General features: G+C 38.4%; 3 protein-coding genes across 3 annotated transcripts; 1 reads left to right on the top strand and 2 right to left on the bottom strand.

Moving 5' to 3' along the window:
* The first annotated feature begins 2214 nt into the window (after positions 1–2214).
* LOC108994164 (E3 ubiquitin-protein ligase RNF12-B-like) lies at positions 2215–2919 on the top strand. Its single transcript, XM_018969283.2, has one exon. It carries the CDS (start codon positions 2215–2217, stop codon positions 2917–2919), a length of 705 nt encoding a protein of 234 aa, XP_018824828.2.
* A 1455-nt stretch (positions 2920–4374) lies between these two features.
* On the bottom strand, positions 4375–5551 carry LOC118344724. Its single transcript, XM_035686039.1, has 2 exons — positions 4843–5551; positions 4375–4748 (listed from the first exon to the last, which is right to left on the bottom strand). The coding sequence occupies exons 1-2, from the start codon at positions 5549–5551 to the stop codon at positions 4375–4377; spliced, it is 1083 nt and encodes a 360-aa protein (XP_035541932.1).
* A 3638-nt stretch (positions 5552–9189) lies between these two features.
* On the bottom strand, positions 9190–12024 carry LOC108982529 (G-type lectin S-receptor-like serine/threonine-protein kinase At1g34300). The gene has a single exon (XM_018953932.2). The coding sequence runs from the start codon at positions 11783–11785 to the stop codon at positions 9419–9421; it is 2367 nt and encodes a 788-aa protein (XP_018809477.1). The 5' UTR covers positions 11786–12024; the 3' UTR covers positions 9190–9418.
* Positions 12025–12419: the final 395 nt, after the last annotated feature.

The following is a 12419-nucleotide window of genomic DNA, read 5'->3' as shown; positions in this document are numbered from 1 at the left end:
CCTACATGGTTTTAAGCCCATATTTTTGGGTTCATGCAATGATCAGCTCTATATAAGAGTACTGGGCTTAAGTCTTAGCAAGATAGGAACAAGAGTAAATTTATTTTTTACGGTGCAAGTAATGATATAACAATTTGAAAATAAACACTCTTACCATCACCTGTCAGATTTTAAAGTAAAAATTGAAAAAATAAACAAAGGCTCCAAATATAAAGAAAATGCTAAAATACTTTTTTTTTTTTTTTCTTTTATACATTAGGAAAGGAGATCGAATCCATAATCTCCATTTTAAAGATGTGGATCTTGTGCTATCAGGCTACAGAGAGTTGACACAAAATAAAAATACTCAACAAAATTACATAAACAAACAAAAAAACCACTATGCAGGCATTCCATACATAACATAAAGAAAAAGTAATTACATGAACCACAATCTAGTATGCACCATAAACATGAAAAAGACAAAACCGTGTTTTGGGCTTTTTTTCTCTAAACCCTAATTTAATTTTAGGAGTGATTTGAATTCAGAGATAAATTGAAATGGTTAGTGAATAGTAGAATAAAAGTTAAATTATTTATTATATTTTATGTGGTAATTTAGAAAAATTATTTTGAGATTTGAAAAGTTAAATTATTTATTATATTTTGTCTGAAAATTTGAGGAAGTTGTAATGATGAGATGAGATAAATTGATGTGAGTTTTGAATTCAAACGATATCTTAATCTTTGTTTTAACCTTAAGTTTTTTTATTTATTAGTTTTATAATTTTTTTCAAACACTTAATTTAATTGTTAGTATAGATTATTAACAATTATTAATTTTGCTAGTGTCTAGTATTGACTCATTGAGTTAATTTGAGTATATCTAATTACTAATTATGTGATGTTTAATTACACACCATTTTTCAGCTGAACTCAATCTAATTTTAAGTTGAGTCTAACATCCAAACACCTAATTCTTAAATTACTAAACTCATCTCAACTCAAAATCTCCTTATACGTGGGACCTACAACATTTTTTAATTTAACACATCCTTATACGTGGAACACACAACCTTTTTTAATTTTTCATAAAAAGTACTAAATTCATCTTAACATCTAAACGCACTTTAAACTCAGTTTAGATGAGTCTCACATAACTCTCTCCACTACTCAATTCATTACTATTCATAAAAAATTGAGTTCAGCTCAATATCCAAACGCAACCATATGTTATTATATAGAGTAATGTTATATGTACTTACAATTTTACTCGCACTTTTACTTAAAAGACTCGTTTTGTTAGTTTTATTTTAAAATTCAAATTTTGAATTTCAAATTTTATGATTTTCAACATATCAATAATTAACATGTGGAGAAGTAAGTTTTTTGTAAATTTTTCTTAAGTACATTTAGCATTTTTCTATTATATATACTAGATTATTAGTCTATTTATATTATGATATAAATATAGTATTCTATAATAACTAACAAATACTAGTATAATATTAAATTTAACAATATAAGTTATAGACTTCCAATATGAGTATATATGATCACTCTATAAATAATACATATTTTTATAACTTGTGTAGTATACTTAGATCAGAGTTAGAGGTATGAGTCAAAGGTGAATGCCGATGCGGAGTTGGAATCAGAGTCGGTGTCAGTGTCGACGTCGGCATCGACGTCGGTCAAAAAACAGATCTAACTTTGACTCCGATTTTATATATATATATATATATAAATAATTACAATCATAAAAAAATTAAAAAACAAAAAAACCCTCCGACTATATTTAAAATTGGATTTTCGAAAATCAATTTTCTCACTCCATCTTTTCTAGTCATAAATGATAGGGAAAAAAAATTAATAAACAAAAAAAAACCAAAACAAAGATTTGGATTTTATATATGAGTCGGTTAATTACCTAGGTGGGGCCATGTTTGGCAGTTAGTCGTTTGGAGATCTCCGAGTCTGTTTAGGAGTACTAATTGTTTTTTAGTCCGTTTAGGATTAGAGATCAATTGGTATGCATGCAGTCCTTCTAGGATTAGGATTAGTAATTTTTTGCTTTTCAGAGTCCCTTTAGGATTAGAGATTCACTGTGTCTCTTTCTCTCTATAATTTTTATTATTTATACACGATCGATCTGCCATGCATGCCAGCTGCCTGCATATATCTGATCAGCACCCACTACTTTTATCGTCGATCTTTCATTTCTCGCTCTCATCAATGGCGGGTAGTACCAACAATGTATATCTTCATTTATCGGAAGCAACTGCTCAATCCAGCGAAGCTGATCTAACTGTGGGCAGGGTCGAAGTTCGATTTGCCGACGCTGGCTTCCAAAACTTATGGCGAAGCATCATGAATCGCGACGGTGTCTTAGATCCATTCGATTATCACATGAGCCCTAGTCCGACCTCTACGTTTGTCATCCAAGTTCCTGCCCACTTGTTCCCGTACCCGGACCAGCACAGTCAATACCTTCAGACTGAGATCTCGTCGAGTCTCATCGACCTTATCGGTCCTGAGAATCCGAATCACCTCAACGTGGCCCGGAACATAGCGTCCTTCGCAATGCGCCATTTTGAGGATAGCGCCGAAGCTAGCGCTCGAGGGTCCCGGTCGGGGTATTCCATCGTGGCTGAGGTGCGTATGTTGCAGTCAGAAGTATGGTTCGATGAAATATTTGATGCGGCTGATCGGGAATCGGCGATCGAAAAGTTGATCGACAAAGGGAGATTGGTTGCGAGCAAGGTCAACGATGAGGATCATGAACTGGGTACGTGCGGAATATGTATCGAGGATTTTTCATCATCGATCGGCGCTGAGCTTCTTCGCATGGATTGCTCTCATATTTATCATCGAGATTGTATAATCCTATGGTTGGCCAAGTCCAATACGTGTCCAACATGTCGAGCCAAACTGTATTGATCTTATATCACTCTCAATAAATTTTTCGTCCTGTTATTTAAAATACATTATTAAAATTTATTTTTTTATTTTAAATATTAACTTTTACAATATATCATACATCAGTTTTTTTTTTTCATAGCATTTAAATATGAGCAATGCTAAGTACAATTCTCTTATGATCAGTATAAATCTCGCACTTTTCACCATAAAGATAATGTCTCCATATCTTCAAGGCAAAAACCACTGCTGCAAGTTCCAGATCATGGGTCGGGTAATTCTGCTCATAACTCTTTAGTTGTCGGGAAGCGTATGAAATAACCTTCCCATTCTGCATTAAAACACAACCTAAACCCTTTAGTGAAGCATTACTGTATATAACAAATCCTCCATCTCCCGAAGGAACTGCAAGAACTGGTGTTGTCACTAATCTTTTCTTCAATTCTTGGAAACTGTCTTCACACTCATCTGTCCATATGAACTTCTCATCCTTTCTTGTCAACTTTGTCATCGGAGCTGCAATACTTGAAAAGCCCTCTATAAATCTTCTATAGTAACCAGCGAGGCCTAAGAAACTTCGAACCTCACTGACATTACTAGGCTTAACCCACTTTACCACTGCCTCAACCTTTGCTGGGTCCACTGAAATTCCTTTTGCTGATACCACGTGTCCCAAAAAGGAAATCTCGTGCAACCAAAACTCGCATTTCTTAAATTTTGCATACAACTTCTTTTCTCTTAGTGTTTGAAGGGCAATCCTCAAATGTTCTTCATGCTCAGCACTACTCCGAGAATAAATGAGAATATCGTCGATAAAAACTATCACAAACTGGTCCAAATAATTCTTGAATACCCTATTCATAAGATCCATGAAAGCTGCGGGGGCATTAGTTAGACCAAACGGCATAACAAGAAATTCGTAGTGACCATAGCGTGTTCGAAAAGCCGTCTTCTGCACATCTGTCTCTTTAACTTTCAACTGGTGGTAACCGGATCGCAAGTCTATCTTAGAAAAGACTTGGGCTCCCTGAAGTTGATCAAATAAGTCGTCTATCTGAGGTAGAGGGTATCTGTTCTTGATAGTTACTTTATTTAACTCCCTGTAATCAATACATAAACGCATAGTCCCATCCTTCTTCTTCACGAAAAGTACAGGTGCACCCCATGGAGAAACACTGGGGCGTATGAAACCTTTCTCTAGTAACTCTTGTAATTGATCCTTGAGTTCTCTTAACTCAACTGGAGCCATGCGGTAGGGTGCCTTAGATATAGGCGCCGTTCCCGGAGTGAGATCAATCACGAACTCAACTTCTCTATCCTGAGGTACTCCTGGAAGATCTTCAGGAAACACATCTTTAAAACCTCTAACTACTTTTATGTCTTCAATCTTGAGTCCATCTTCTGGTGGTAAAATCAAACTCGCCAGGAATCTCATGCACCCTTGTCTCAAAAGTCTGGTGGCCTGCAAAGCTGAGATTACACGAGGAGGGGAAGTTTCTCGTACAGACTGAAAACTAAACTCCTCCCCATCTGTGCATTTCTCTTATTAAAGCAATCCACACAGGCATGGTTCTGGGATAACCAGTCCATTCCCAGAATCACGTCAAATCCGGACATATCAAATACGATTAAGTCCGCAGGTAGAATTCTCCCTTGAATCTCTATCGGACAACCAATTAGCACAGAATCACAAATAATATGATCTCCTGAGGGCGTAGCAACAGACATACTAGGTTCTAGCGGTTCAGGTATCTTCTCAGCCAAATGTGCATAATGATTAGAAATGAAAGAATGAGTAGCACCATAGTCGAATAAAATGGAGGCATGACGTGAAAACAACGATAATGTGCCTATATGAATGACATAACAACTTAAAGCTATCAGGATCATGTAATATGTTTATCGTTCTAAAAAGATATCTAAATTTAGGAAAGCGAAAGGTACCTGTGACTACATCATTTGATGCTTCAGCATCAATAGGGGTAAGGGCATAAACTCTCGCTGTAGCATGCGTCTTCTGTCCTCCGTTCCTACCCGGTTCCCCAGGTTTCTTAACTGGGCAGTCCCGAGCTAGATGGTTTGGCTTCCCGCACTTGAAACACACGTTCTGGCCAAACATGCACCTTCCCAAATGTCGTTTCCCACATGTTGCACACGTGGGGTAAGTTTGCCCTGCTGGTGGTTGACCTTGACGATTCATAATGTGAGGCCTCTTGTCCTTATGCGACACTGCTTGGGGTTGTTGCTGTTGCTGGCGCTTCCTTTGATTGTTGTACTCGATGTTCTCTTGGAGGTCTTCTTCAGCAATGGTAGCTCGGGTGACTAGCTCTGTGAAACTCCGAATCCTGAGAGTACGGACACGTTCTCGAATCCTACGATCCAGTCCACGCTCAAATTTTTCAGCCTTCTTTTCCTCATCCGGAATTAAGTAAATAGCAAAACGAGAAAGCTCCATGAACGTTGTAGCATACTGCGCTACCGTCATAGATCCTTGAGTAAGATCCATAAACTGGCGAGCTCTCGACTCCTGAAGAGTTTGTGGAAAGAAGTGGTCCAAAAAGATTTTCTTGAAATGCTCCCAAGTAATGGGGACTGCTTCCCCTAGTTCCAGCTGAACCAAAGCCCGGGTTGACTTCCACCACTTGTTTGCCATATCAGTCAAGTGGTACGTGGCGTATTTCACCTTCTATCAGTCAAGAGCTCTACTTCAAAAATCTGCTCTATACGATCGATCCAGCTTTCCGCATCCATGGAATTCAATCTGCCATCAAACGTAGGAGGATGCTGACGAGAAAATTGCTCCAAAGTACAACCGGCTTGTGGAGCTCTAGGCGCCATAAATTGGCCGCTAACCATAGATTGAAAGAATTGGGTAGCAGCTGCGACCAGATGGTCCGGGTTATCATTCTGGTTAGAACCAGAAGATCCCTCTCGTGTTGGGTGATTTCTAGTACCGGGGGCCATGATCTACGTCAAACGTCATAATAACAATTATCTAGTAAGAACGTAAAAACAATGACAATGAAACAAACTATACTGATTGTTCTAACTAGTAAAAACTATAAAGTATTCAACCCTAAACAAACCTTGATTACTCGCGAGCAGGCTAGGAGCATCCTAGGTAACTTTAACTAAAAAATTTTACAAAAAGTTTTTTTTTTTTTTTTGAAAAGTCTACAGAATCGACCGGCTCTGATACCAAATTGTAACACCCCCTTCCCGTAGGCTAGGTGTGTCACGTATTTTTTTCATGAAAAATAAACCCGGCAAGCGATTCTCTAATTTCACAATTTAAAAATAAACTGAAATAATTTATTATGAAATAAAAGGTCTAATAAAAATGTCTTCCCAAAAACATTAAAGAAATAACTGAATAAATTCGTCATAAGAGACACATTTTATTTTAGAAAAGTCTGAACAAAACTAAAATGCTCCTTCTACTCCTGGCCTGCCTGCTCGTAATCATCATCTTCACCTGGGTAATTAAAAACATGAAAATAAACTAAAATGAGTCGATGACTCAGTAAGAAATCTATCATAACGAAAACATAATAAACATAACATTTTCATAAGAACTTTCATGCTGAACTTAAAATTCATGACTGTTCATGCTAATGCTTATGCTATGTATGACTGAATTATCTGAACTAACTGACTGATTTATCTTACTTATCTGACTGGCCAACACACTTAACCCTGTGTGCAAGGTTGTGCACCAGCCCCACATCCCGCTGCAGCAAGGGGAACTGCTGATAGTATTCTAGCATACTATGGTGGACCACGACTGAGTTCGTGGCTTGCACACCACCCTGAAACTGAACTGCATTGGTACCATGCATCTGAATGGCCATCTTATTAACTGATCTGAACTTATCTTACACTTAAAATTAAGATGGCTTATGTGTCTTATACACATGAGATGCATGACATAATACATACATAACTATAATTTCTGAAACTGAAACATGATGCAAAATGACATGATCATATGCTATGCTGGATGACATGCTTGTACATGAGCGGTTCATAAATAATGGCTATCAAAGAACTGGCTTGAATAATACATACATATAAGCTAACTGTGATGATCCTAATTTATGATCAAATTTACTTACCTCGATGCGTTTCTTCTTGAATAATACTTCGTAACTTGAGACCTAAATTCAATAAATAACTATCACTAAATTGTTTGGAACTAAAATAAATGCTAATATCTTACTTAACTAAATTCGGAATTCTAAAACATAGTCAAACCAATATTTGGTTAACACTAAAATCAACAATTCCTAGTATTTAAATTACTTAAAATACTAATTTATAATTTAGTAGAAATACTCGAGCTATTTTTAAATAATTCACAAAAACTTAAATTCTTAAACTAAGTTTCATTTCTTAACGTAATTATTAAATCTTATAAGAAACTTAATAAATTCCATTAAATTCTTAACATAGAAATCTTATTAAAATCTTTACTAAATTGACAAAAGAAATATTAACTCAAATATTAGACTTAAAAATTATACTTTAAAACATCTTTCCAATTCTTTAAACATTTATTAAAAAGAACCTTTAACTAAATATATTTATTTAATAAACTCAACTAGTAATATTAAACTCAATATAAATCACTAAAGCAATTATTGAAGTAAAATGAGATCAAGTCTAACTTAAAATATAAGCTCAAATAAATATCACTATAATCTGTAAAAAGGGTTAAAAACTCTGGCCCATGAAAATAACATTATTACAGGAGCCCAAACCAAATAAATAAACCCATCCCAACCTCATACGGGCCTAAGGCCCAAGGCCCAACAAAAGAAACCCACGGGTTCTTCAAGAACCCGAGTACTCGGCAACCAAAACAGAGTAGAGAGAAAGGGTCTGCGATGGTGGAACTCACCGAGAGAGGGTAGAGGGCGATGGCGGCGCTGAGTGGTTGGAGTGACTGGCGACGCGATGGGGTCTCTGGGAAAGGTGGTGCGACGCCGTGACACAGAGAGAGAGAGAGAACCGTTAGTCCGAAAACATCCCGAAAACTACCGAGAGAGAAAGAGAGCTGATGGCGGTCGAGGCCTTACCGGAAAAGAGGTGGCTGAGCTAGGGCTGGGCTGGTCGGCACCGTCTGTGACGCCGGAAGGGAGTCCCGCGTCTCTGAGTGGCGTGGAGTTACTGCGAGAAGAAGTGGGTGGCTGCGGGTCAGAGAAGAGAACTCCAAAACAAGTGAGTTTTCTTTGTATTTTTCTTGTGTTTGAATCAGATATTCTTAGATGGATTTATAAAGACGATAGAAAGGCTATCTGATAGGGTTTTTCTAATGAGAGTTAGACTCCTACTAGGACTCGAATTTACACACTACGGGATGAGAAAGAGTATGAGATCAGGGTTTCAAATTTGAAACAAAGTGGATGAACTTACTGATTGGTGATTTGAATTTGTCAAACAGCGGCTAACAAGGTGATGAGGTTCGGAGACTAGAAAATTTAAACTTTAATTTCAAAACACACATCGCAGTGAACGTAATCTGAAACACTTTAAAAATCCTTATTAAAACAAAACTCTAACAAATCATAAATAGCAACTATAATAGAAAATATAGAGATAAAATAAATACAAATTCTGATAAAACTATACTCATAAAAATATAAATTCTAAAATAAAAGTTTACTAGAAAATATTACTAATATACCCTAACACCAAAACTGGTATGTCACATTAGGAGAGGTTTAGATGAGTCGTTAAGAGCCCGCAAAAGAGGATCAATGCATGGGAATTGTAAATGCTCCCCCAAGATAATTTGAGTTGTAGTCTCACCTCAACCCCACCAAGAAGAGAGTAACATAGTGATATATTGATATCTAGCTGATGAGCATAAGGTTCATCTCCTTGTCATTGTGTCTATGAATACTCGAATCCATGACCTTTAAATCCATCAAAGCCATGTTGGGGACTCGGGAGTAAGGCCTCTTACCATTAAGTGAACAGTACTCTTGATGGTTTTCATACTCTGTCTCATCAATTTAAAGGATTCAAATCGGATTCCATTTCAAGGACTTCAAATTTCACCTTTGGCGAGATGCTTTCAACATGACAAGGTTTATATATATATATATATATATATATATATATATATATATTTTTTTTTTTCTTATTTTTATTAGGCTGATGGACATACGATCGAAGACTTTATTTGGATGATTCCATGGCTAATCGTAGGTGCATGTGTGTAGGAGAGTCGGGGTCATATGTACTTAAATTGATAGCTAGCAACTGACATCCATCCGAAGCCATGAATGCTGAAATACAAAGAGGGATTATCCCTCTTCTCTTCTTTTTGTTGCATGTCCAATTTCTTGAACCAGGAACCTAGCTTTGAGGTGTTGTTGCTATACAATTTTGTTCTCTTTTGATTCTCAATGATGGTCATCTCATAACAGTTATAACACATAATTCTTCAAATTTAGAAATCATAGAGACAGCGCTGAGATTGCTGGTGCTGCTCACACTACACGATGTTCATAGCCTAGTGGACAGGCGGCCAATCAATCCTCGTAATCCCTTGTAGCATCTGTACCACTTTCCCTATCCTTGGCCTCCTCGAAGGTTGCTCCTGTATGCACAAAAAACTCACTTGAATTGCCCTCACCACTTCCTCCATATCCACCTCCATTTCATGATGATGATTACCCATCAACCTTCCATCCAAAACTCCATTCACATTACCCTTCTCAAATTCCTCATAAGCCCACAAGGAGAACCTTTTCCAATTCGTTTCTGCAGATACTTCAAAGTTCCTTCTCCCACTCACTATTTCCAACAAAACCATGCCAAAACTATAAACATCGGATTTTGTTGTTAATGGAAGATTTGCCAGCCATTCTGGTGCCAAGTATCCTCTAGTGCCTATGACGCTTGTCATGGTTCTATGCATATGATGGTCTAGCTTTGCAAGACCAAAGTCTGAGACTTTTGCAGTATAGTTCTCATCCAAGAGAATGTTTTCTGGTTTTATATTGCAATGGACAGTGCAATCTCGACACTCATCGTGAAGGTATGTGATTCCCCTCGCAATGCCAAGAGCAATGTTGAATCGAGACTCCCAACTCAACAATTTACTTTCCAACTTTTCATCCCCAGTTTGGAAAAGGCAAGTATCTAGAGACTTGTTTTGCATGAACTCGTATACTAAAAGCCTGTGGCGCCCTTCACAGCAAAAACCAATCAATCTCACCAAATTTAGATGATGGGTGCTACTTATAGTTGCAACCTGCATCCTAAATTGTCTCTCTCCCTGCTGCTCCATTTCTTCAAGTCGCTTTACTGCAACCACCATTCTGTTAGCAAGAGTTCCTCTGTATACAGCTCCAAATCCTCCACTTCCAAGCTTGTCCGAGAACCCCTTGGTCGAGCGCTGGAGTTCCCTGTACGAGAACTGGATTGGAGCACAAGATGCATACTCGAGAAGAGCATGTTTACCTGACAATCGCCCAACTTTGGTGCTGCTCCACCACCACCATAATGTATGCACCAAGGCAAGCCAACCTAAGACCGAACCTAGAAGCACAGTAGACACTGCCCGAGCCTGCATTCGACCGTCGCCCTTCCTGACGACCTTCTGTACATAAGGCAATGGGTTCTGAACCGCCGGCGAGCAAACCTTGACATAGGAAGTGCTAGGGAGCGCCGGATTATAATACCCAGTTATAAAACCCGGTATCTTATAGTAACACATCCCCGTCCCATCCGACAATATTGTCGAAGCATCACAAATAGGATTGACAAGGCAATTCGAATTACAGGCGGATATGCCCACAAAAAAAACTTGAGAACCTTCGACAGCAAATATGCTTTGAGGTGGGTATGTTAAGAACAGCGTATGCTCCATAACCAGCATGGTCAGATTCCCTGGACAATCTTCAGTCTTCAGCTTTCTCTGACACCCTTTCCTGCTATCTTTTGGATCAACCTGCTCGAAATTCTCAGATGGACAAGTGCAAATTGGATTCGTACCATTATAACTGCATATCCCCATATCCCCACAGTATCCAAAGACTCTACATTGATCCTCGACAGCTACCCATCTCACTGTTAGAGTCCCACTTCCTCTAGCAGTACTATAAATCCTCAAGTTGCCATCATTATCTAACCTCAAAAACCTTAGCATATCACTGCCCTCATCATGGTCATTACTATAAGCAATTATAGCCATGCCAGGAATTGAGCGATCGAAAACCGACAATGTTCCATTAGACAATAATCCCAAACTCGGGGAAGTTAAATTTTCGCCATGCGAGGAACCCAAACGTCGACTCCAATACACAGTAGTATCATCCCACTTAAGCGTAATATTACCATATTCAAGAAGACCAAACGAGAACAACCCATTTCGCAAAGAGTTTCGGGTAGAAAAATTCTGCCACGGCACGATTGTGTCGGTGGGGTGGTCGAATGAAGACCAGACTGGGAAGGCTCCATTCCTCATGAGGACAAGGTTGCCATGGTCATCGAGGGAGGCAGAGGAGACACCGAGGCCAACGGTGGAGGAGTTCCAGACGGTATGGCCAGAACCGTTGACGAGTCGGAGGTCACCTGCAGTGGGATGGAACTGAAAGTAGCCTGCAGAGTCGACGGGGGTGGTGCCTGCGGACCAGATCGGGATGCCTCCAGAGTAGACAATGGCAGCCAGGAATGGAGGGGAGTTGGGGGGGTTGAGGGGTATGAAGCCGAAGGAGAAGGTGTTGTTTGGGGAGGACCAGATTTGGCTTGTGTTGGAAGCATAAAGAGTTGAGCCTGGAGAGATTGTGGTCACTGCTAATAAAATGGTGGGAAGGAAGAGGATGACGATGGAGAGTAATTGTAGTAGTAATAGGCTTTGGATTTGGAGTGTCATTTCTTTTTCTGTCTGGGGATGTTTATTTGGTTTATTTCATCAGTTTCTAGGGACATGGGAGGCTGCTTTGTCGATCAATTCGTGGAGATCAAATACAGAGAAATCTGTGGAAGGTTCAAACTTCAAAGGGCTGACTGTTAAGTCGGTAGGAAATACAGAGAAATCTGTGGAAGGTTCAAACTTCAAAGGGCTGACTGTTAAGTCGGTAGGAAATACAGAGAAATCGTGTAGAAGGTTCAAACTTCAAACTTCAAAGGGCTGATGCTTACTTTTGGTCCTTTAATTGAAGGAGACAGGAGGCTTTTTCTCCATCAATGAATTGCATTATCCAATTACCTGAGTTTCGTAATCAATAAGTGATAATTTTTCTTTCCAACTGAAAAGTTCAACGCACGCCGTATAATTTTTACATTTTATTTTATTTTTGTTCTTCTGGCAGCTTATTTCCATGCCAACGGGGTCAAAAGTCATTCACGGGTCACGACTTCTCAACTTTCTAACGGAGACAATATGTATTTCCTTTCCCTCTCACTGCCCCCGTTTAGACTCAGAAATTGAGAGAGTAGTTGAGATTATTTTAGATAAATTAAATAAAATATTATTAAAATATTATTTTTAATATTATTATTATTTT

This window comes from Juglans regia, chromosome 15, assembly GCF_001411555.2.
Source record: "Juglans regia cultivar Chandler chromosome 15, Walnut 2.0, whole genome shotgun sequence".
NCBI classification, from domain to species: Eukaryota; Viridiplantae; Streptophyta; class Magnoliopsida; order Fagales; family Juglandaceae; genus Juglans; species Juglans regia.
This window is presented reverse-complemented; position numbering and strand designations above follow the sequence as displayed.